This window comes from Apus apus, chromosome 2 (assembly GCF_020740795.1).
Source record: "Apus apus isolate bApuApu2 chromosome 2, bApuApu2.pri.cur, whole genome shotgun sequence".
Lineage (NCBI taxonomy): Eukaryota > Metazoa > Chordata > Aves > Apodiformes > Apodidae > Apus > Apus apus.
Genome location: NC_067283.1, coordinates 21,366,803 through 21,391,703, shown reverse-complemented (window position 1 = coordinate 21,391,703; position 24,901 = coordinate 21,366,803). Strand labels below are relative to the sequence as shown.

Genomic DNA, 24,901 nt, shown 5'->3' with positions numbered 1-24,901 from the left:
GCATGGAGGCAGCAAGAACATTCCCCAGGTGCCAGACCTATCTGAACCCACAGCTCCACATTAGCAGCCTGGGGGCTGCGTAGCATTAGGCTGCAGTTTAGTGTCCAGGAATTAACAGAGAGGCAGTGATGTCTGACAGAGAAATGAACGTGTCAGTGCAGAAAAGGAGTGCCAGGGGGTGGGAGATGGCTGGAGAGTCTGGGAAATATTTGGAGGGAGACGTGGAAGGGAAGTGTAAGAGTGCTTACCACACAGACAGATTCTGGAAAGCTTTGACAGCTTTAGAAAAGCAAGTTCATCCAGCACCATGGCTACTGCATGGAGCTGATGTCATCTGGCTGTGCATGAAAGTCTCCACTTTTTCTTCTTTTGTGAAGCCCCAGAATGACATCACCTCGAAGCACAAGAGTGTACCTTTGTGCTGCAACAGTTTCCCTGCTGGCTCCTGCCACACATCTCACTCCTCCCACAGATGTCCCTCCCTTGACCAGAAATGCTCCTTGACTTCCAGTGAATGCAAAACACCACTGTCTAGTCAACAAGAGCCCTTTGGGAGCCCCCAGATGCCAGCAGTCTGTGGTAGTGGAGAGGATCTCCTATTCAAACAATGTACAGCATTGCCACACACCTCAGCAACCCACACTGGGGCCTCTGCAGCCAATTTCAGCTGCTTTACAATGCTGTCAAAGCTGAATGGTGTGAACTGATTAGACAGACAGGGGCAACTGTGGTGATTTAATTATTTTCAAGGTTGGATCCTCTTTGATGGGACATACAATGGCACACAATTTAATCTTGTTACAGTCCAATATTGCTGTTAAATAAGCAGAGTGAAAAAGCTGCATTTGTAGCCTCCCTTATGAAGAAATTGCAAACACAGTTTGCAGTTGCACATTCATTAACAGATTTGTTTATAACTGGCATGCATGCTTGCCTATTTAATGAGGCCTGTGACAGCCTTTGTGACATGTAAGAACAAGAGAAAAAACACCCATGCTACTCAACAAAACAAGCACCACTAAAGAAAACCTGAGAGAAGCCTGCACAGAAAACACAAGTTTATAGGAATGGGGCAAACTGAGGGCTGAGTGTTTCCCACTAGAAAGCCCAAGTCACCCACAATTCCCCTGTAATAGCATATATCTCCTGTTCAGTAGAAAAATTCTGCAGATGTCCTCCCCTTCTGTGCCTGCTCCTGCAAATTAAAGCATTTTTCACTAACAGCTCTCAGCCTCTCACCAGATGATCCTCAAACGTGTGCATGTGAATCCACTTGGAAAATATTTGAGGAAGTACAAGGAAATGCTATGTTTTTAGCACTGTAATAGGTTATTTCTACCTAGCTGACATAGGGAGGCATAAGCTGGGACTCTATTACACATACAGGGAAGAAAGAAGCATCCCTGCTCAGAGGAAACCTGGTTAACTCACCATTAACATGCCACAGCATCTGGAATCCACTTCTAGCATTCAATCCATCAGAATAAAACACCACATGAAGGCTTGTCCCCGTAGTGGTCCCTGCCAGTGGAAGAGACTGTCCACAGAAAGTGCCTATCAGGTTGGATTGTACATCAGGCCCATTATAGAGCTGAAATGAAACAAAAAATATCCCAGTGAGTAAAAAACAGCTCCCCGATTTGTAATGTTTTGTACAGGTTGTCAAAGAAAAAGCAGTGAGACTTTTCACACTAGCCACCCTTACACAGCAATGTGAGCTCTGGGGAGCATGGAAAGATTTGGATGAAATGATGAGCAAATATAACTGCAATATGTCTTTAAACCTGGCTGCACACTGTGAACGGTAGGAAGGTTTTGCTGTTTCTGTTTTGGTGTGTATTGGGGGTTGCTGGGGAAGAAGATAAAGAGCACATGGCAATGAACTGAAATAGAAAGAAAAAAGGGATGTCACGTGTCTGGTTTGACTGCATCTAACATGCTCAGTGCCTCCAAACCCCTCAGTGACAATTCTGTTTACATTTCATTCCTTTAAGACTGCATTCAGGTGATTGCAGGACTGACTGAACTTGTGATGGAGAAAATCAAGCAGGCAGCATCACCAGGGCCTCCCAGATTAGTGAGGACAAACTGAAAACCAAAAGCACAGTAAATCCTCAAAACTCACAAGGCAAACTTCATGTGTTTATTTGTTGTTTCATGATTTTATGCTGGTGTCCTGCTTTGGAGAAGTAGTGGATTGAGCCGTGCTTTCTGAACTGTTGTGCTTTGAAACACTTCATGTTGGATCCCCTAGCCATATTCTACATGATGGTATTTTGACAGTCAGTGTGTTAGCAGATGTAGGCAGCCTGAAAATCTTTATCTTTCTGTTTGTCAAATACAGATGAGAAATCCTCCATTTCACTCTTAAAACACATGCACACACACACACACACACAAAAAAAAGCTAAGAAAATATTTGTGTTTAAATATTGAAATTGGAAGTTAGTTGTATACTCACACTTAAATTACAATAACACATGGTTTGATGGGGTTACAGAGGATGGTCAGAGCTTTTAAGGCTCTTTACATGAGTTGTCTCCAAACAGGTTTAAAGGCTCCTTCAAATCCTGGTTTTGCAACTTTTTTCAAATTTAGTAAATCACACAGAATATGCATGCATGTTCCACATCAAATATCCCAATGCCAATGTCATTTTTCATGGGTGAGGTGTATAATTTTTTGCAAAATTGGTAAAAATTAAACATTTTAGCTAAATTGCCTTTGACTTATGATATCAGATTGGCATTTCTTGTAAAGTTATGAGTTAAATTTCTACTTCTGTTACTAAGATTTTCAAAGTTTAAAAAAACAGACCCCGTTGCTTTTTTTTATTGCTTTGCTACAGTTCATCTGATCTTCTGTCTCACAGAGCACATCTTTCTAAAACAACCCAGCAAATTACTGGCACAGAAACCATGTATGAACATTCTCATTGTGAATTTTTGGCACGCTTCCTTTCAGAATTTCAACAAAAGCTGTTCTCTGTTCTGAAGCCATCACCGTAAAGTTCTTTTTGTGCAAAGAATCAAATCTATGATCCCCAGAAAAACAGCCAAAGCTTATTTAACTTTGTTCTCCATTCAAATCTCTTTTCCAAATATCCCTAATCCACCAAGAATTCTCCTATGCTCAACATCCATAGTATGGAAGTATGATATTACAGTAAATATTGATTAACCATGCTAGCTACTAATTTTTGAAAACATTTTCTAGCAGACATACATATGAGAATGAGTAACTAAGCCCTCAGTTTTCTGTTCAAGATGTTGGTCTCACAGAAATCACATTGTTGTTTTAAGACAGAGTTGGGGCCAAAATCTACTCAAATGGTTTCAAATCCTCAAGCAGACAATCTAGTTTGAATGTAATTTTTCATAAAAAATAAATCAGATATACTTCAGCCAGAAGCTAGAGGCAAATTAAAGGAATCATTCTATGGTAATATTCCATGGCCTATTTTATGACTGGTGACCATGAATCTTTTTTGTTTTCAATCTTCTAATGAAATGAAAGGCTCAGAGCGTGAGAAGTATGATTTGGTATGATTTCGCTGGGTGAGATCAGAAAAGCATAAAAGACCCCTTGCTGGTAGTTCTTGCAAAGTCTTGCTCAGATGTGCTTAAAAATAGATACGAAATTGTCACAAAGAATAGATGTTAAGAAGTTGAACATCCATCTGTATTCTTTCTGAATTTAATTCTTGAAGGACTGCCTCACAGACAGATGAGCTGTCCCATGCCCAGCATTGCAGCTATGACTTTCCTTCAAGCCAGACTGAGAGCTTTACACATTATTTTATGACTTAAGTTCAGCAAAATGAAATAAAGTCAGATCCAATTAGATTTTTTAATAGTACTGCTTCCTTCAACAGCTTTGTGGTATATGCTACTCATTTCTGTGGCTTCAAGCCATGGAAATCTTATACTAGAAAAGTATGAATGGGGAAGAATGAATCAATGTGAAGATCATGAATCTGTGCTCTGAATACAAGCAAAAGCTATGTTGATACATATTCAAAGATCAGCTGCTACATTTAGTGATTACAAATGAAAAACCCATCTAAAGAACTATGGACTAAACCATATCCAGAATCTTTCAAATCCAAACAAAAACCCCCAACCTTCCTGAGTCTCCTGCAACTTTGATTCATCAAGGGAGTGTTATTTTATTTAAGACAGCGAATGTCACATTTCAATGTAATTTCCTCTGAAAACAGTCTGTTAGTTTTTCAAGACACAAAGACTGGTTACCATGGCAACCCCTTCATGCCGCGCTGCCCTGTGGGTCTGGGTTCAGAGAGTTGCACAGGAAATTCGAGTGCCTGGCCAGCTGTAACTCATTGAGAGAGGCAGAACCAGGACTGCTAGAATTTCGAGCTGTCTTTCACTTCTAAATGAAGGGAACAGCTGTTTGTTTTCACAGGGCATTTTGAACTTCTCAAACCACATTTTGCTCTTACACAAATACGAGCAAGTGAAACTGAAGCTGAACACAGACCCTTGAGCCACAATTTCTCTTCTGATCTCTGAGATAGTGTTTCTCATTTAAGGGCCTGCTTTGTCAGCTGTGCTATCCTAAATTGCTAAATTGGGGGAAGGTTCTTCCCCAAGATATTTGAAGCAAGGCACATCTTTGGTCTGTGCACAACAATTTAATTTTGAGGCAGTTTATTAGCCCCTCCGGTACCATACGTAGTCTAGGAACTGAGGACTGAGCTTTCTCCCAGCTCCAATTTGGGAAGAAAGTGTTTGCTCCGTTTCTGTGTTGATATTTGTTTTGTAACTTATTTATTTATTCAGACCTTTTAGCCTCCATCAGAAAATCTGAGGGCTTCGTAATGATGTTGGCAGACAATTCAAGAGGCAAAATATACAAATGGCTGCAGCACATGTTCAGACCCTTAGCCCCCCTCTTTAACTGAAGCAATTGCCCATAAGCACACAGAGCACTCCACTTCATCAGCCTGCACCCCAGCACTAGACCCAGGCAGGGATGCACTGCGTTCAGATGAATTGTTAGGCATGGGCTCAGTAACTGCTTAGAGAAACTCCTTATCAGGCTGCCTGAGCAAGTGTATAGGCTGACACAAAAGTAAAAAGGAGAGGTGCTAGCTCTCTAAGTAACAAACTGAGCTGTGGGACTGCCAGGCAGCGAAGTGGCAGCTGAAAACCATCTGCTGTACACCGGAGTGGGGCTGGGACAGAAGAGCTAGCCAAGGCTGCAGGAAGGGGTTCAGCTTGGGTAGCTCTCTCAGAAGAGACATCATGGTCACCAGTATTACATTTTGCCTTTTTCAACTCTTCAGCCTGGAAATACGTTGCTGCCACCAGTAATGATGCACTGGAGGCCACAGCTGTTCACCTCTCTTTGGAAGAGCAAAGCAGCATGACCTGTGTCACAGAGAAGCTGATTAACAGAACTGGAGCAAGGGCTGAAATAGAGCTGACCAGAAAATGGATTTTCTGCTGCATAGAAAGTAATAAAGATCTCAAAGAAATAGAAATAAATACATTTTTAACATGTTCTACTTGGGCATATGAGAAGCAGGTACATTTTTCTAGCTTAGCACCTTGTCAAGCTTATTCCATCTTGCAAAGCAATACTGGCAGAAGCCTTCCAGACAGGTAGAGGAACTCCATCAGTTCCGTTTTCCTGGCAGAAACCTGGAATTTTTTTTAGGGCAAAATTTCAGTTTTCTCTTAGAGAACCCAATTTTTGTGAAAAGGTACATTTTTGTATGAGAAAAATCATTAGAAAGGAAATATCCTAGCCTAACCTGTTCTGGAAAAAAAGCTGCTTACATACATTAGTTAGGCATTACACATAGTTTTGATTCAGCAATTACGGAGCGTTCAAGACAAACTTTCAGTTTCGTATGAGGGGAAAATCCATCCTATGAGTGATAGTTCTCATTTTATCGTACTGTAAATTATTCTATTAGCAGATGTAGTTAATTCACTATATAATTATGAGTAATTATATGAACAGTTGTCTCTGCTTGAGTCTGGAAACAAATTGTTTGCCATTGGAAAGCCTTTTTACAGGGAGCAGCAACAAGAGCCCTGGGCAGCATTTGCAGAAGTTGGGAAAGGGGGTTGTGCCTTGCGTCAGACCAGCACAGCTGCAAGTGCTCCACAAGCTGCCAGAGCCTCTAGGACATCCTCCAACAGCTGCTCTGACACACAGTATCCCTTTCCTCTTAAAAGTGGGAAGCCTGTTACAGGATTGTTTTGACTGATGTAGACACTGGAGGCTACGATTACAGGTATCTGAGCAGCTCTTCCTGAAGAGATCATTTTTTGGAAAGGAAATTTTTATGACATCACACCAAATATGTTAACAGAAAACAAAATGAAGCAAAAAACAGACAATATAGTCAGCATCCAAGTAACAGAATACACTCCAAAGTGAGATCACCATTAATTACTAAAGCAAAAATTAACACAAATAAAAACAATCCATTTCCAAGCAACACATTTACTTCTAGAAGAACTAGAGTGCAAGTTTAAGAACCTGCAGGTCTGTCAGCCAGTGAAAACAAAACAAACAAAGGAAAGCTCCAGGAAGTGGCACATTGCACTAGTTTAGCACCACAGCGACATAGTTTTCATATAAACAAAGGCAGCTTAAGACTTGGAGCAACTTACTATGTGGAGCCTTGCTATTCCTGCACAAACGGGAGAACAAAATAAAGTTATGTTTGTGCTTGCATGATGGGAAGTGCTTGCAATTGCCACTAGAAAAAAGCCCTTCTTAAGAATCCATTCTAAATATTTATTTATTATTATTATTTAAACACATTTATGCCCTAGATGGCATCTGATAAAACTTGCTCTAACTACTGTAGGCAACTTTCTTATCTCCACACAATGACACACTTTCACTAATCAACCATTTTATTCCATAGTACAATGGAGTTTGGTATCATGCATCACTAGACACACAAGTTAATCTCTCTGGGATTTATCAAACATATGGAAATGTATAAATGTCTAGGGTTTTTTTAATCGTAAGAGTTGTATCTGAGTCTATGTTTTGTCTTGTAACCTAAGCCTGAAATACTCAGAGCCTTCTGAAAGTTTCAAGCAAAATTATATTCCACATTGGACTGCAGTGATATTTTTAAAAAAAAAATTTTCATCTCTTACATTACTACTTACTACCACCTCAAAGAAAACAAGAATTTGTACATACAGGCAGATCTGTTCATTCCTGTGTTTCTAGGCAAGGTTTATTTCTGCAAACTATATAAAAATGATTTTATTTAGCAAGGCTCTGCAGGATGTATCTTTGGATGAAATTTTATTTTTTTTTAGATATAGGAGTAGGAAACAAATGCTGTTTAAGAAAGGAATGCCTAGGAGACATCCACCTAGTCAGTCAGCCCCAAGACCTGCACTTAAAACCTTATGTATTCAGTGTGATGTTTTAAATCACCAAGCCTGTACTAGGAGAGCACCTCCACCTAATTGTCTTGCTGCCTGGATGGAGTTGATCTCAGCCACCTGCAACAGGGCAGTCCTGGAGCTTCACCCATGCACACTGGATGGAACAGGCTGAGCAGAAAGCAAGGCAGTCCAGTGCAGGAGCGTGTTCAAAAAGCCTGCCTTTCTGCTAACCACTGTTCCTCTAAAGTGAGCACTCACAGTGGCAGGAGCAGAACCACTCTTGAGCTTGGGACAATAATATTTCCAAAGTTATTCTTCAGCAGAAAGCTGCTACTGTGGGAAAAGCTCCTTGCAAAGAGACAAGGCTGTGCCTAAGGCCTCGGCAATCAGGAGGAGGGATGGAAAGGGTGCACCTGCTCTGAAAAGCTCAGGGGGTCTGACAAGTTTGCAGCACTGCTGACTTGTGTGCAGGGCTGAGTACTGCTCTTCATGTGCTTTGCCAGCCCAGATGAACTGAACTGCCAGTGCAAGCAACATCACACTGGCACCATCAGAGGCCAGAGAGAGCAGGATCCTCTCTGGGTGTCCTCCCGTTTGAGAAAACTTGCATCATGCATAACTGTGTGAACTGAGGAGAAGAGGAGAGAAGAATCCAGCTGCAACTAGATGAGTCCCAAATGCCCTTTTCTCAACAGGGGGCATGCACACTACCATCATATGGTAGTTTTTCAGAGTCACTTCATTGTACAGTGCTTTTTCCTGAAGATACAGGCAAAGTCACATTGCTCTGAGCTGGCAGGGTGTGGACAACAATGAGTCCATGAAGGTCTGACTCATCTTGTGAGTCCGAGAGCAGAGGCTGTGCTGGCCTCACTCGTGCTTCTTGTCATCTGAGGTTTCTGTAGGCACCATGCAACCCCTTCATCATGGACAAATTTAGCTGTTTTGAGGGGTAGGGATAGGGTAGTTCTATGCATTTGTAATTCTGCTTTTAAGTAAACTTTAAAACAACAAAGCCAAAATGTACTTCAATCCTGGCAATGCAAGGAACTGGGAAAAAAAAGAATTCTGAGCCCTGAGCCAGTCTTGTCTAGGCTGGGCAGCTTTTTGGCCCAACACTCTCCTTCTGAGCATCCAGATCTCTCATTGAAAATCAGTGCAAGGGCTAAGATTTCCATATGTACCAATGGTGAGGCCCACCACAGAAACACGAGAACTGTTGTTTTTATCCTTACAGTCTTACACTGAAATACTTCTTGTTGAGTCCCAGAAGCCCCTGAAGGAATTCAGAGATGGGCTGGCGTGCTGCCAACTTGCATGGTAATATGTTAATGGCTGCCACTGCAGCCTGACCAGCAGGCTGTAATTTGATGTCTGTGTGCAGAACTTGGATGGGTATATTTAATATATCATCTGCTTCCCCAGGATGATGTACTACCGGTGACATTTTGTAAATCAATACATGGCCATAAGCAAAGCCATTCTCTGTGCTTGGAGAATTCCTGCAGCACTTTAAAAAGATACACTCATAAATAAAATGTAACAATATTAATCTCCTAATATGGTTAAAGTATATTTACTAATTAGAAGTTCAAAGGGGAGTAAAATCAGAAACAGGGTAAGCTTTTTTTCTTTCCCCTATGATAAGCTAATAAAAAAAGAGGCTGACCAGCTGAGTGCAAGCATAAACTATCTAATGCAGTGTTCCCAGATGGAGAAAAAGGATATTATGGCACATCCCTGGAATGCTACTGTGGCTTAAAAAAAAAAAAAAAGGACATATCCTGTTACCACCAGAAGGGAAATCAAAGAGTTCTCAGGAGCAGATGCCATATTAATTACTGTACTCATTTGATAATATTCCACATATAAGTTAACCACTCTGAGCCTAATTGCTGAAAGAGCCTGAACTGCTTAAGTACACTGGCAGTAAGCAAGCAAGGAAGATTTATGCAAAAGAGGAAATCTGTCCTGTCCTGCAAAAGGAGGAAGGCTACTGTTGTTATTGGCAGTTGTTTGAACCAATGATGTTATTTTGCATTAACCCAATGACAACTCCATCCTTGCCACTAGACTAAAGTGCTGCACAGACCAAGGGGATAAGACTGAAACAGAGTTCTGAAGCTTGTCTTGATACAGGACACAATTTTACTATCTGCTTATCAGGCTGATGTCATCTTGCAAAGGCTGGGCAAGGTCTTCCCTGTACTTATTAAAAGCAGATGCTAAACAGACTGGACTTCAAGGGTTGGTTGTACTTTCTGAGCAGAACATGAAGGGATATTGTCACTGAAGGATAGAAAGATTAGTGGTTTTGAAACATTTTTCTTTAATAAGAAAGGAGTAAATTTCCATCCTGCTGCTAGACTTGGATCTTCAGGGCAATAACGTGACATTCTGCTTACTTATAAAATAGCTTTGCCTCAGTGGAAATTATGTTCTGTCATACTAAATAAGGAGATAATCAATCATTAAAGATGGGGAGTTACATGTATGCTTCTTCAGCTAATAACCTGGTGAATGTCCCTTACTCCTTCTACCACCACAACTGTGATCATCACCTAATCCAACCTAACAGCTAACACTTGTCCTTCCCATCCCCAGCCTCCCAGCAAGTAGCAGCAAATATTTTCATCAACTCTGCCATGTGCTAGCTGCCACAGAGCACCAGGAGGCTACTGTCAGGGCTGCTACAGAGCTAAGAAGACAAGTAGGGTGTTGCTGCTTGCTGCATGGGGCTGATGTGGGAGAGCTGCTGCCAGTGAACCCAAAAGGGAATGGGAAAAGGGGCACCTAAAAACTCCTCTGGGGAAAAGAGCACCTGATCAGCACCAGTGGCCTCTCTGGTTTGTGAGTGCAGCTACACGGAAGCTGAGCAGCAGCTTTCCATTTCTTCCAAGAAAACGGTGAAATGATCTGGCACATGGTTCAGGCACCACCCACTTGGACTACAGTGAAAGTCATTTTACCTCTATATTCCCAGTGTTATTCTCAGCCAGAGGCATACAGCTTTCCCATTCTAGGCCCCTTCGCAATATAAGAATCTCAAAACTAGTATGTGGCAGAAAAGTAATTTATCTTAGCTGAAAGCTATGAGTCTTTTTTTTTTGTTGTTAACCTTTTTTTCCAATTTGCAGTGGCGTCAGACTCCACATGGATTTCAGACAGAAAAGTCCAAATATATCCCAAAAGTCTGCTTTGTAAGCAAAAGGCACACTTGTTCCAGATGATTCCCCCTTTCCCCTACACCACAGAGCCCTCACAGCCTTGCCAACATGCTCTCCTTTCGCAAGAGGCAGGGTGGGAGCAAACATTATTCCATTCCCTCGCTGTTTCAACCTTGTTCTCCTTTTTTACACTATGGCACATACTTATGCAGTGTGCAACAACCAAATGAGAACTGTGTTTCCAAGTGATATTTCTTAATGGCATTTGGAGAAAGATTTGTAAGTAATGTCACCATGAATTGCAAATTAAAGTCTCCTTAACACGTTTCCATGACTCTGTTTTTCCCTTGCATTTTCCTCTTTATACCTCTTCCATTCAATCTGTATTTTCTTTGGAAGCACTAAAAAATTGTTAAAACAAAGAGTGCAAGTACTTTTCTGCTCCCTGTCTCCTCATTCCCTCAAATATGTTTTATTTCTGTTCTTTTAAGTGCTTTGGATCAGGTCCTTGTCTCTGGCACGATTCCTCCAGCCTTGACTTACATCTAGAATAGCGTCTTCTGGCAAGTCTCTTGCTCCTCACTGGCTGCCTACTGTGTGCAGGGCTCCTGCTTTTCATGGATCAAGGACTTGGGCATCTTGAGACTAGCACTGGCTCCAGTATTTCTTTTTCAGCCTTCTCACAGAAATGAACCAGGGTTTAATAGTCAGTTCTCAACACAGTGCTCCCTTGTTTATTTTCTTCACATGTCTATTCTTTCTTTCCATTCCTGGCCACAAAGAGAAGAAAGCTGGAAGAACACCAGTTTTGTCAGTTTATTACCAATTTTGAGCTGTGCAAGCTGGCATAGTAAGGGGGTAGAGGGAGAAGACTGGTCCATCACCAGGCCTGTTGCTGGACCTTCTGCAAGACCCCAGTTTAAGTAAGTGGCCCCAGAAATGTAAGCACTGTTCCTTAGCCCTCTTCTAGGCTGTACGTAGTCTCCTCTAACACTTCTCTAAATTTCAGTTCCTCCTGTGCAAAAACCTAAGTTGAGCACCAGGGCCCCATCCCTGGAGACATCCACAGTCAGGCTTGATGGGGCTCCGAGCAATCTGTTGTAGTGTGAGATGTCCCAGCTTATTGTAGTGGAGTTGGACTATGTGGCCTTTAGAGGTGCCTTCCAACCCAAGACATTTTATGATTCTATGTGCTGGCATCCTGTGCAAGGGTGAGATCTGAAGGATTAGTTCAGAAAAATAGGAAAATTGTAGGCAGGAGATGATAATCTTCAGTATAGCAGTGATCATGACTACACTCTACTTCCCAAAGTGCAAAGTAGAGAACTGAGAGAAAAATATATTTTCAGTTGTCCTAGAAATAAACTTTTTGAGAAAATTAAAATAAAGGGTACTTGGCTTTAGATTGACTGGATGCTTTTATTTGGCTAAAAAATTCTCATTTTATTTCTGGGTAAACAGAGTTTCCCTTTAAAGAAGCAGATTAACTATGAAAAGGAAAAAATAAACAGGAGACACAGCAACCCTCCCTTTAAAAATGCAGAAATAACTATTTTTAAAGTTTTTGAACATTCCCTACTTCTCAGATTAAAAAAAGTGGAAAATAATTGGGTTAATTGCCTTTTTGCAATAAATTTACTCATGTCAGGATTTCTTTTTTATATGAAGCTGGAATAATTGAATGTTACTTCACCCTTAAAAGCCAATTCACCTAATCTAAGGTGGCAGCTAGACTCCCTGTAGCAAATCTAGGGACCTGCAAATTGATTCACTCCTCCCTATTGCAAACACCTGTCTTCATGTAGGATTAAGTTCTTTCTGGTCATGCTTCACTCCATACTGACTGCATAGGAAACAGAGAAATTGTTTGGACTTAACATTTGAGTTTTAATTACTAAATTTAGGTAAGATAAATTTCCCCTTAGCCTTACGCATCCTGATTGTTTTTCTTTATTGAAGAAGGGCTGATTTTTCTAGTTTCTAGAATCTGGGTACATACCTTCAAGAAGTCACGGTCACAGTCAGATCCACCTTCTAAATCAAAGGCTGTGAAGCTATAGCTGAGTGTGTTCCCCTTTGTAGCTTGGATAGTCCAGTTGCAATGCTCGTTTAATGGGTAATTATTTGGGTAATTTAAACTTTCCAATATGCCATGGCTACGATTAACAGTCAGTACTTCATGACAAACTGAAAAAAAAAAGTTATAATAAATTATACATATAAAATATATATAGATTTTATGATAAGCAGTGCTCATTAACCCACTATCTCAAAAAATTACTAATTGAATTTTCTGATAGCGTAACAAGGTGAGAAATATTTTTATTCACAGATTAGAAAAGAGAAATCATGCAGAAAGAGAACTGTGACCTCTGGAAGAATGTATTGCATATGCTGCAAATAAAGTATGGACTTTCCAAACTTGAATCCTTTGGCTCCCTTATGTCCTTCTTTTCTAACACTTGCAGACTCATCAGTATATGTAGTGCATATATTTTTTTTGCAGTTTTCTTTCACTCTAAATACACGGTTATTCCTGAAACTTTTTGTCTTCTTTTTTTTTTTTTTTTTTTTTAATCTAATGATAGAAATTTGCCATGTCGTTTGAAACAATTTGGGAAGGGTGCTCAACAAAGATGGACTAATGGATTAAAGTAGTTATTGGATTTTCTAGATCCAGGAGCTGGAAGTGATCATTACATTATTTAAAATGAAGCTACAATTTTCCTTGTGACTCACCAATAACATCCTAGCATAAGAACTGGACACCCATTTGGAGGTAGGTTGTTTGCAAAGCTACACTGAAGCATTAACTGCTTTAAAGGGGAAAATGAAGAGCACAAAATGAATTTTGAGGAACGCAACATGGGTAAAAGCTGCAACCCCCTGCCATCAGGATTTTATTAGAAACATATCTGACACAAAGGTGCCTTTGAATGTTCACTTGATACTGTGTTTTCTTTTGCAGAGTTTTCCAATTCACCATGACGTCTTGCATGTACACTTAAATGCATCTAGCATCCAAACATTTTAAACCACAAATTCCTAAGTAATTTTAGTCTTTGAGCAAACTATTGAAAGCTTTCTCTGATGCATCTTCAGGAATTAAATATGAATGTAAAATGTAAATCACATTACCTGTTAGCACAGGTTTTGTATCTGAGTGCTTTGAAAAACCTCTTTTTGTTTAATTAATGAAAGGGAGGGAACCCTTTTCTGATATATGGTCTGGACTTTGCAGTCTGATAACTACATGAAAGATGAATCCGTGATATCTTTAAGGAATGAGGGAGCCAAAACTCCTTCACCCTTCTAATTATTGTATGCACCTTGTGTGTATGAATAGCTTTGTTTTTTTCTTAATCCATTTGATATTGTCCAAACCTAGGACAGGTTAATGTCTATAAACTTACAGCAATTCATATCACTTGGGCATGTCATATTTAGCATACACAAAGATGCTTGCAAATCATTTTATACGTGGTGAAATTCAGTACCTTACAAGGTGCATTTAACCACATATGCTAGACTGTACTAGAAGAAAAGTAAACACTAGCATGACATTCAAGGTGATGGCTGGGAACAAAATAACTTTAACTCATGTATCTTCCTGGATTTTTCTCCAAATGTTATTATTCTGGTATTTCTGGGGTTAAAATTATTTTAGTAAAAAAAAAAGCTTGCAAGAAAAATGTGACCCTTAACCATAAGATTCAAAAAATGAAACTTTCTGAAGTATTCCAGGTAGGCTAAATGATCCTAAGCACCCACAATTATCCAGGATGGCTGAAGGTAACTCACTTACCCTTTGCCACTCTGCCTCACAAGCAGCTAGAAGAGCAGAAAGAAAACTTGTTCTATCTGCTTTCCCTGTTAAAAAGTCAAGAGACTAAGTGAGCAGAACAGCAGAAGTCCAATCTACCCTGTTATGGACTTCCAACACTTGTTATTCTGAGTAAATCTGGAGTGGTAAGTGCCGCTGGTGCAGCTAATAGAAGCTAATAGAAGAGCAGCACATCATCATCTTTCTTCCAGGAAGCAGATAATCTCCATTATGTTGATGGGAAGATAATTTTTAGCTCTCTTTATTCTGAGAGCATAGCAGAATAGAGAGTCTGGCTCAATAATATGCTCTATATGTGCTCATGAATAGGTAAGATCATGGGCTGCAAGAAGCAGTTTCAGGAAAAAGCTGAACTGTAGAAACATGTTCTTGTCATCTTCTTGTACTTACTTACCCTGTTTGTATTTTGCTAAAAACCCTCCACCTTGCAGACTGCTATCTGTCCTTAGTTTTACATACACGCTGTCTCCACTGGAATGGATGAGCTGTGGTATCTGATTCCCACAGAATTTACCTAGCTGTTTAGCATTACTGCTGTTGCCATCATATACCTTCAGGAAAAAAAAAAAAATATTAAAAAGAATTAATAAAGTTGATGGCATGACAAATCCAAGTAATTTCCTCCTGACAAGTGTCTGCTTAGGAAATTTTTACTGGGTATACAAGAGGTTAAATTACCTTTCTGCTCAGAGACAGCCTGACTGGCACTTCAGAAACACGAAAATCAGTGGAAAAAGAGGAGGACAGTAATTAAATGCTGGTGGGTTTTGAGGGGCTTACTCATTAAGTGAGGAAAACTGCACTCCATTTCAACTCTATTTAAAATATTCAAATAATTTATGCAACAATTCAAATATAAATTTTAGGATTAACAATAGGGTTATTGCCTTTTTCCTTGTAATTTACTAGGAGAGCATACTAAGGCCACGGTTCAAAACACAGCAGATTTAAAAGATAAAGAAAGATTCTTGTTTCAGTGGCCTTTCTATCTAGACATAAATGCTTTTCTGGTCAGCAGCTACACAGTCACTGCTGCCTTACCTCTCACTGCTCTGTGATATGAAGGCAGCATGTCAGCACGGAGCTTTGCTATTCTGGGGCTGTTCACTTACAAACATCTGAAGACCCGCACCATGTGTTTTTCCTTGCCTGTGTGTTCATCATGCTCAGCTGTCTCCTATGGAGCAAAGTGTCACAGGCTACATACCGCAAGGTAATCGAAGTCACACTTTGGGTGATACTCTAGATGGAACTGCTCAAACTGGATCTCAAACGGGGTTCCTCGGTTTCCTCTGAGCAACCAGTAGCACTCTGAATTGTGGTAATATGGCATAGGATAGTTGGGAGACATGAAGACACCAGAAGCTGTCGTCAAAGTCCCACCACAACCTGAAAATGGCAAAGAAACCAAACCAACATTTAACACTTAGAAGAGTAGAGAATTAGACATAATGTGTGAGATTCACAGTACTAACTTCCTTCACGTGCCCTTAACAAATTCAGTGACTTCCCAGAAATCTGCACTTAGCCAACAACAGTGTTGTAAGCAGAAGACAGCCCACAGCACCCAGAAATATTAACTAATTTGAAGAGTACTCCTCATAGATAGTTAATCTTCAACAGAAACCTCTCAATTAAAGTATTGGTTCAGCTTTCCTAAACATATGAGAAAGTTGATGCCACATAATTTCTAGGGAATAGTATATCCCTCTCTGTGAAGAAAAAGAAAGATCAAGAAAGTTGTATCCTCAATCTTAACAAAATGAATATACATTGCTATAGAATCAGTAGACAGACTTCAGAAGATAGGAAGCAAAAAGATGTGATGGAAATTGTGAGAAGTTAAATGAGATGTGTAACATGGTACATACTTGATGTAGTGATTTTACCTGCTGATGTACCATCCCATTCTGCTGAAAATCCCTCTCTTGTGCCAAATATGTCACTTACAAACTTTATCCAGAGCTTGTTACCATGAGAGATTATAAGAGGAGGCAGGTCTGTACTACAGTATTTTCCAAGAGGAGGAGAAGTCTCATAGCCTCCATCTCTAGAATGACAGAGAAGAAAAACCTTGGGTCAAAGAGGGAAACTAGGAGAAACGTCAACAAAACAAAAAATATTGGGATCCTTGCAGGCCTGGGAAAGACTCATCCTGGTTCTTCATCTTCCACAGCAATACAGCCACCAAATACTGGATAAGTCCTGCTACTTGCAGAAAGAAGTCCAAACACAAGCACCTGCTTGCTGGGTAGGTCCACTCTCTCATCTCAGCAGCCCACCCAGACAGACTCAAGTAGACTTGATGCTGCCGGGTCAGGGCCTTCTCTGTTCTACCAGATGGCAATCACTGGTGTAACCAAAGTAATCGTCTAATTTAAAGAAATAACAGTTTGCTCACTTTCCACGGTTTAGCCTGGCACAAAGCCAGCTGAGTTGACGCCATTGCCACCACACAAATGGGAATCCATTTCTCAGAACTGGTATGATGCATGCTTTGAAATATATTCTTAGCCTTCAGAATTGTTTCTCTAAACCACTTATTTCCTATCTTTAAATTAAGTAGTATTTCCAGTAATACTTGCTAATACTGTAATCAGAATGCACATCTAATGTTCTGGTTTGCTACCTGTACATATCTCATAGGAATAAAAAAAGACAGTGACAATCTGTTTATCAAATTGCTTTCTAGCCTTTTCTTTAAGCACATTTGTATTACAAATACCCTACAGGTCATTAGGACAATAATAAATACATTAATAGCTGTGGGTGTGATCTTGGTATGATGCTTTTAAAAGAGACAGTAATACTTTTAATTTCATTTTCACAGGTTTATACCTGCTTTTGAGAGAAATTTCTACTTAGACCTTGCCACTCTGATTTCTTGTCATCCTCTCAGCTTAAACTGCTTCTCAGTGTCTCAGGTTACTGGCAGTTGAAGAAGTGTGCCAGAACCTACTCTCACTTGCATCTCAGCTTCTGCAGCTGTGGTCACATGAGCCATTTTCTTAGTTGACTGAATGCAACTTATGAGAGGACACCTCAGGACAAGAATTCAGAGTGGCTCTTCACACAAGACTTATATAGCTACCCATTTAATGGCATTAGGTTTAATAAGACATTCTGAAAATTCAGTTATGGCAGCAGACATGCTGAATTGCATTTACTAATGTCCTGGCCATATTTTAAAACCTGTTTAATGCTGCTGAGTTCTTCATAGTGATAACAGAGTTTTGCAATAAATTAATGCTTTCGTTGCTTGAGGTGAAAAAGTGAAAATATCTCTATTATAATTAAGGTCTACCCCCAAATAAGGTGTTAACTGCTAAAATAAAGTTAGATTAAATTTAATCTTGGATTGTTGTTTTAAAATGAAAAATTGAAGCACTTAGAAAATAATGAAAAAGGCTTTCAGTTTTTCACAACTTTTTCCAGTTTGTATGTACAGCTGAAAACAACAAGTTATTTCAGAATCTCAATACTGCAACCTCAGCAAGCAGCTATTTGCTCAGTTCTAAAAGATTAGGCACTACTCAGTGAGGAATATCCTGTAGAGAATATCTGGTATAATGTTCAGAAGCAGTTTTATCACTGTGCTTATTGAGATCACAGAATCTCAGGGCACGCTCAGAGTCAACACTGGCATTCTGCAGACATCCAGAGAGCTGGCTCATGAGGGCAAATACTGGTGGACTGACCTTGCAAAGTGCATATTCCAGACAGCAAAACAGCAGAAAGGACATGTACTTGGAACAGCTGTATTGTCAGCACACAGCTAACCTTCCTGCAAATATTACTTTCTTCTACTTGTCTCTGTCCTATAAAATTTACTAGAAATCACCATGCTAATATCTTAAGTTTAATGGTGATGCCAGTATAGACAATATTGCAGATTATGTACATGTTCCTAGTGCTGCATCTTTGAATAGCTGCTGTTTAAAGATTATAAACACAAAACATTAAATATAGACTCACAGAATAGTTTGGGCTGAAAGGGACTTTTAAGGTCATATAGTCCAGCCTCCCCCTGCAGTGACATCTTCAACTAGATCAGGTTGCTCACAGCACCATCCAACCTGACCTTGAATGTTTCCTGGAATGGGATATCTACCACAAAATCACAGAATTGCTAGAGTTGGAAGGGACCTTTAGAGATCATCTAGTCCAACTCTCCCATGGAAGCAGGATAACCTAGAGCACTTTACACAGGACTGTATCCAGGTGGGTTTTTAATATCTCCAGAGATGGAGACTCCACAACCCCTCCGGGCAGCCTATTCCAGCGTTTCACCACCCCTATTGTAAAAACTTTCTTCCTTATATCTAGTCTAAATCTACTCTCTTTTCATTTAAAACCATTACCCCTTCATCTATCAGTACAGGTCCTGCTACAAAGTTTGTCCCCATCTTCCCCATACTTCTTTGAGTACTGAAAGGCTGCAATAACATCTTCCTGGAGCCTTCTCTTCTTCCTGCTGAACTGCCTGAACTATGTAATCCTTTCTTCACAGGAGAGGTGCTCCAGCCCTCTGACCATTTTTGTGACTCTCATCTGAACGCAGGTCCATGTCTTTCCTGTGCTTAAGGACTCCAGAACTGGACTCAGTACTCCAGGTGGGGTCTCTTCAGAGTGGAGCAGAGGGGGAGAATCACCCCCCTTGACCTGCTGGCCACACTTCTTTTGGTCCAAACCTGGACATGGTTGGCCTTCTGGGCTGCAAGCACACATTGCTGACTCATGTTTAGCTTTTTATCCACCATTACCCCCAAGTCCCTCTCCAACAGGCTGCTCTCAATCGTGGGGGCTGCCCTGAATCAGGTGTATGATCTTGCACTTGGTCTTGTTGAACCTCATGAGGTTGACAGAAGCCCACTTCTTGAGCTTGTCCAGGTCCCTGTGGATGGCATCCCATCTCTCAGATGTGTCAACCACACCAGTCAGCTTGGTGTTATCTGCAAACTTGCTGAGGGTGCACTTGATCCCACAATCTATGTCATTGATGAAGATATTAAACACTACTGGTCCCCACACAGAACCCTGAGGGACATCACTTGTCACTGATCTCCATCTGCACATTGAGCCATTGACAACTACCCTATGGATGGGACCATCCAACCAATTCCTCATCTACCAAACAGTCCATCCATCAAATCTCTCTCCAATTTAGAGAGATGGATGTTGTGGGAGACTGTCAAAGGCCTTACAGAAGTCCAGATAGATGACATCTGTAGCTCTTCCCCTGTTTACTGGTATAGTCACTCCATCATAGAAGGCCACTAGGTTGGTCCTTTTCCCACATTGATAGTGCAGGTGTATAGCTAAGACTATGGCTTCTGAACATGCCTAAGTGGATTTGGACAACTTTCATGGTTATTGGTAACAAGAGAAATAATTACACTTGCCTGATTTCCACATAATCCTCTGTACAGCGTTTATTTCCTTCCAAGGTGAAGTTGGTGAAGCGCAGCACAATCTGTTTGTTTATTCCCACTGTGATGGTGTATATGCACTCCGTCTGGACAGGGTAGTTATTGGGATAGTTTGGAGATGTTAGAACACCAGTTTCAGTACTGTAGCTGTGTGAGCACACTTTAAAAAGAAAATAAACAAGTAGGAATGAATATAGCATGTGTGCTAAATTAACAAGAATTTTCTATTTCCAGCAGACAGAGGAGCAAACATCCTGTGCTCCTGTGCATTACAACTCTTCCTCAACACATCATACTGCTGAATATCATGCCTATAAATTGAAGCCAAAATCCAGCTTTTTCATGAGATCGCTTACATATTAGTTGATTTGTTGATTTTTTACCAGAACACTGTGCCTATAATAAGTAGGCAATATAAGAGTAGTTCCAGCTGCCTAAGTTGGCTTTCACCTAAAATCCAGATACGCAAAAACAGGAAACTCTAAGGGATGTCTTGATCAACAGAAAAGGTATTCAGAAAAGGATTCCTGAGTTTGTGAAAAGCAGTGGTGGTGGAAACTGAAGGCAGTCTCTAGCAATAAGGAGGTACTATATTCTCAGGCATTCCCCATGATCAAACCCGGGAGATAGGGATTTTGGACCTCAATTTCTTTTCCCAACTTCTTGGCCATTAGTGACAATCAGCTGGAAAACAGTACAGATTGTGAGGACAAAACAGTTGTATGATACTAAAATCAGCTTAATCAATTCTTTAGTGAGTACTGAAGGAGCATCCTGGTATTATGAACTGGAAAGAAGAAAATAGTGTGGACCACTGCTGAGCCAGAACATGAGCAATAACTGAAAAGAAGCGCTTTTGAAAGAGACATAAACACCGGGAATAAAAATATCTGCTATACAGGAGTACATGAGACTTAATTTGGAGAGAACAATTGTCTGTGTTAGTTGATCACAGTCTGAATAAGGTTTGGGATCTGACTGAAAAAAGGGCAAGCAGAAATATGATCCATGACAGGTGTTTTCAGTTGAAGAGGGGAATCTTGATGCCACGGTACAAGGTACTGGTGACATGTCACCTGGCAAAATTGTGGATAACCATGGTCACATGGTTCTAGGAAGCAAATGAGAGTGAGAGAAAGGTTGTGGAGATGGCAGGAAATTAGTAGACTTGCAGGTAAGAGACACTAGAAGAGCTTAACTTGTTTAGCTTAGCAAGTGCAGGAGAAAGAGCTAAACATCAAGAAGCATGAAGAAAAATAGAACACACTCCCAATTATAGTACAAGCTCTGAAAGTGTCCATGAACAAAGATACACAGAAATTAGGAGAAAATTCCTGTCAGGAAGTGACTTTGTAGAGCAATTATGCAACCAATGTAAGAGATGCATAAAGGGGAAAAAAGTCCCCATTTTTTGTAAGATACAGTTTGATTAATTTAATTAAGAAAGGGATCACATCATGTAGCTCTTGGAAAAAAAAATAATATAAAAAAAGGAGGGGGTGGCATAAAAATGTGGGCTAGATTTGATGACCCTGGAAGCTCATACTGGTCCTCCCTTCCTGTTTCCCACAGGTTGCAAGTATAAGAAATGGAGGTAGATTTCTTAAATACTTTCTATCAAATGGGGGTACACTAAGTATAAAGTATAACTGAAAGAGCAAGCAAAATATTATAATTAACTTCATACTCATTTAAGCTGGTTGCTACAGATCTCTGAAACCTATTTTCTAAAAGACCACAGCTGCTGTATAGTAATACTGGTGCTTAACATTTCAATATGCATAGTAATTTAGGGAGAAGGGATGAAACTACAGTTCAGGACTTCCATGTCTAAGGTTGGTCACTTCTATGCTTTTTCTCTATCCCTTTGAGCTGCTAAAATGCTTTTGCTTTTAATGGTGTCTTTAAATGTGTTCTTTTGCATTTTTGGTCACCTGGAAGGTTTTTATTGAAAACATTTTCTGTGGGATAAATACCCCAAAGCTATCTATCAGACTCACTTTCCTCAATCATCACAGGGAGAGCAAAGAAACGTGACACACAAACAAGCCAATAATCTTCTGCCATTGAGTTGTACTTCGATATTGACAAGTCAAAAATGTTTCATGCACTAGTTTATGTGAAGCCACGCTTTACTGAAATCTTTAGAATTTTAGCTGTGTTTTCCATAACTGCTACACTCTAAACGTATGGCTGTAACAATCAGGTTAGTCCTGGTCACCTTAAAAGATCTTTTGCTACCTTATAAATCCTTATCATGCACTAGCTGTGCTGCCTGTTCTCATGGTGTTTCATGAAAAGTAGGGCTTATCATCAAACCTCAGATCCTTAAGTAATGTGATTTCTTGAGAACGCTGCCTGCACAGTTAGAGATCTGACTTAGAAATGTGACCCAAGTTTTTCCTAATGGCTTATTACACAAAAAGAAAAAGAAAAAAAAAAGAGAAAATGCCTGTATATTTATTTGGTTACTTATTTTAAACCAAATAATTTCTCCTGGTTTTGGAAGGGTGGGTGCATGATTCATGCCCATTTAATGGTTAGAGCTGTTGTGATACTGCCATTTCTTATTTACTCAGAGGCTGGGACCATGAATAGTACCTTTCAGCCTGGAGAATATTAACAGTGATGTACTAGATAAGGACCCTCAGGGTAAAATTAGCAACACAGAAACCAAAATATTTTTATCAGCCCTTTTAAGAACAATTTCCACAGAACTGTCCAGGTTCCCTCCCTAACCAAAGTCTGCTTTCTTGAGAGTAATCCATCTAGAAATTCACATCTCAAGGGTACCATTTTGGATGCTGTATACGGGTCTACACTTCACACAACTATTTTCTTTATGAGCTAAGGGGGATAAATACAGAAGGTGGAGTGATATTTTGGCTACAGTGAGATAAATCCAAGTGTAGATGCTGCTATCATCATTAGGAAAAGCATAAACAAACCCACATTTTGTCAGCCAACTCTCTTCTGGTAACTGGATTAATCTCTTCTGTTCTCCTTTCAGACGGCACAGTGGCACTCCCCTTTTGCGCTCACCTCACTAACTCAGCATTTGGGGGTGTACTTGGGTAGTACAGTGAAAACTGTTAGAAAAGTTAGCTGGAAAAAGTACTTTGACTCCTTTGCCAAAGTTCAGAAAGCAGTCTAACTCTGTAACGTGATTACTGTATGCTTGAAAACAACAGGAATTTGTTTAGTTTGAAGACACTTATTCCAACTCATGAAAAACAGAAGGAAGCAATTGTTGAGGACAATCACACATCTTGCCTTGCCAGTGTGTGAGGTTTTGAAAGCTATTGAATCTTCTTTCTGATTTTGGTACTGAATGTGTTTTCTCTTCTGAAAAAATTGCCTTAAATGGCAGTAACCCACTGCAATAGCCAGCAGCAGAGGAAAATGCCAGCTTTTATACCACTCACTCATGCAATCATGCATACTGCAGAAAATTATATCCATGTTATTTCCTGTAAAGAGATATAAATAATTTGCCACCATTTTAATGAATAAAAAATAAAAATAGTGTAGTATGTAAATGGCAGTTTTATTTCAATCTCACTCTGCCAAAGGAAAACTGGAATTCCTAAAAATTAGCCCTTTATGTAACACTACGCATGTTCAGGAAAAAAAGGTAGAAACTATCATATGAATAATGTGCCTCTCCACAGGCAATAAAAAAAGCACATCTACACTTCAGGGCCTTCTGTTACTGCTGCTGGCAGATGTTAACAGGCTTAATTTTTACCAAAAAGACACAAAGGGGTCTTTGTGTTGTTTCAGACCCAAACTCTGTAGAAACACAGGGTACAGCTGTTGAAAGAAGAATCTCCAGCTCTCTTCCACTGATTTACACATGAACACACATACTATAGAGTAGTATGCAGACAGGCTAATAACCTCATTAAATATAACCAAGTTACAGTGGCCGAACAAGCAGCCAGCTGCCAGCTGATTGAGCCTTTTTCCAGAGGCTCAGGACTAGCTGTGCAGATGCCCAAGATGCATGCAGGACTTCAGCTTTTTATTCTGTCTCAGTTCAGTCTCATTCAACCATGCTCTGTACCTGCACACACTTATTCATCAGACACCACTTTCTATTCCTGTCTTTGCTCATTCAGCTCATGAGAAAATCCAGGCCATATCCTCCTAATAATCACTGGGTTCAATTAATCAAATGAGAACTGAGATTTCAACTTGTACTCAGCTATCCATAAAGAAGACTCACAAATCTATACATCACCTTTGGGTGCACTTTTAAGTTCCCAGATTCACAAATGTTTTTCTTTCTTTCATCATCTCTCTCAAACTCTGACTTCTCCAGTTAGTCATTGCCAGTTAACTTGTACCACACAATGAAGCTATTTAAAACCGAGTTACCCCTACTGATAAGTAACATCATTCACAACTCAGGGTGATAAGGAGGAAAAACCCTATCTTTCACCAAAGCCAGAGAAAGACCAGGAATAACAACATCTATCAGGAAGGTAACCTGCTAAAAACCGTTGCTCAGCAGAAAGAATAAAATGATGCCTCTTTAATAAAACAAAAAAAAAACCCCAGTGACAACAACAAAAAACCTGAAACAAATTAAAAATCCTGCCCAATTGCCCAATTCAAACTAAAACAAATAAATGCTCACTTACTTGTAAAGAGTTGAGGACAACACTGACTCTAGTGCTATTCCTATTCAAAAATTATGGTCTGGATCATTCAAGACCTTGATCAACAGTTCCAGGAAAGACTGAGCCCTTTCAAAGATTTTTCAGTAATTTTACATGGGTTTTTGTGTTATGCTCAGCCAAGCTGGGCAAAAGAAAACCCTAAAATCTATCATAACACTTACATGGCTGTAGTGACATTCATCTACTCAGTATTTAAGATTTGGATTCTAGGAAATAAATCCAAATAGTACCTTACTTTCCATGTGACTTTCCCTTTTAAAAGGCAGAAAGAGAGCCAAGAACTTAGCATTCAAAGTATAGAGAGTTTAAGTGGGCAATACACATTTTAAATATCTGAGTATCTTGGGAGCATATTTGATAGAAGGATTTCCATTTGCATCTCTGC

General features: G+C 40.0%; 1 protein-coding gene across 1 annotated transcript in view; it reads right to left on the bottom strand.

Moving 5' to 3' along the window:
- Window positions 1-24,901, bottom strand: part of CUBN (cubilin) — a 143,233-nt gene that overhangs the window by 88,870 nt on the left and 29,462 nt on the right. The window contains exons 23-28 of the mRNA XM_051610631.1: window positions 19,805-19,991; window positions 16,292-16,452; window positions 15,610-15,791; window positions 14,797-14,953; window positions 12,558-12,745; window positions 1,432-1,591 (exon numbers count right to left, since the gene is read on the bottom strand). Coding sequence (XP_051466591.1) covers window positions 1,432-1,591; window positions 12,558-12,745; window positions 14,797-14,953; window positions 15,610-15,791; window positions 16,292-16,452; window positions 19,805-19,991 — 1,035 coding nt within the window. The remainder of the gene's footprint in view (window positions 1-1,431; window positions 1,592-12,557; window positions 12,746-14,796; window positions 14,954-15,609; window positions 15,792-16,291; window positions 16,453-19,804; window positions 19,992-24,901) is intronic.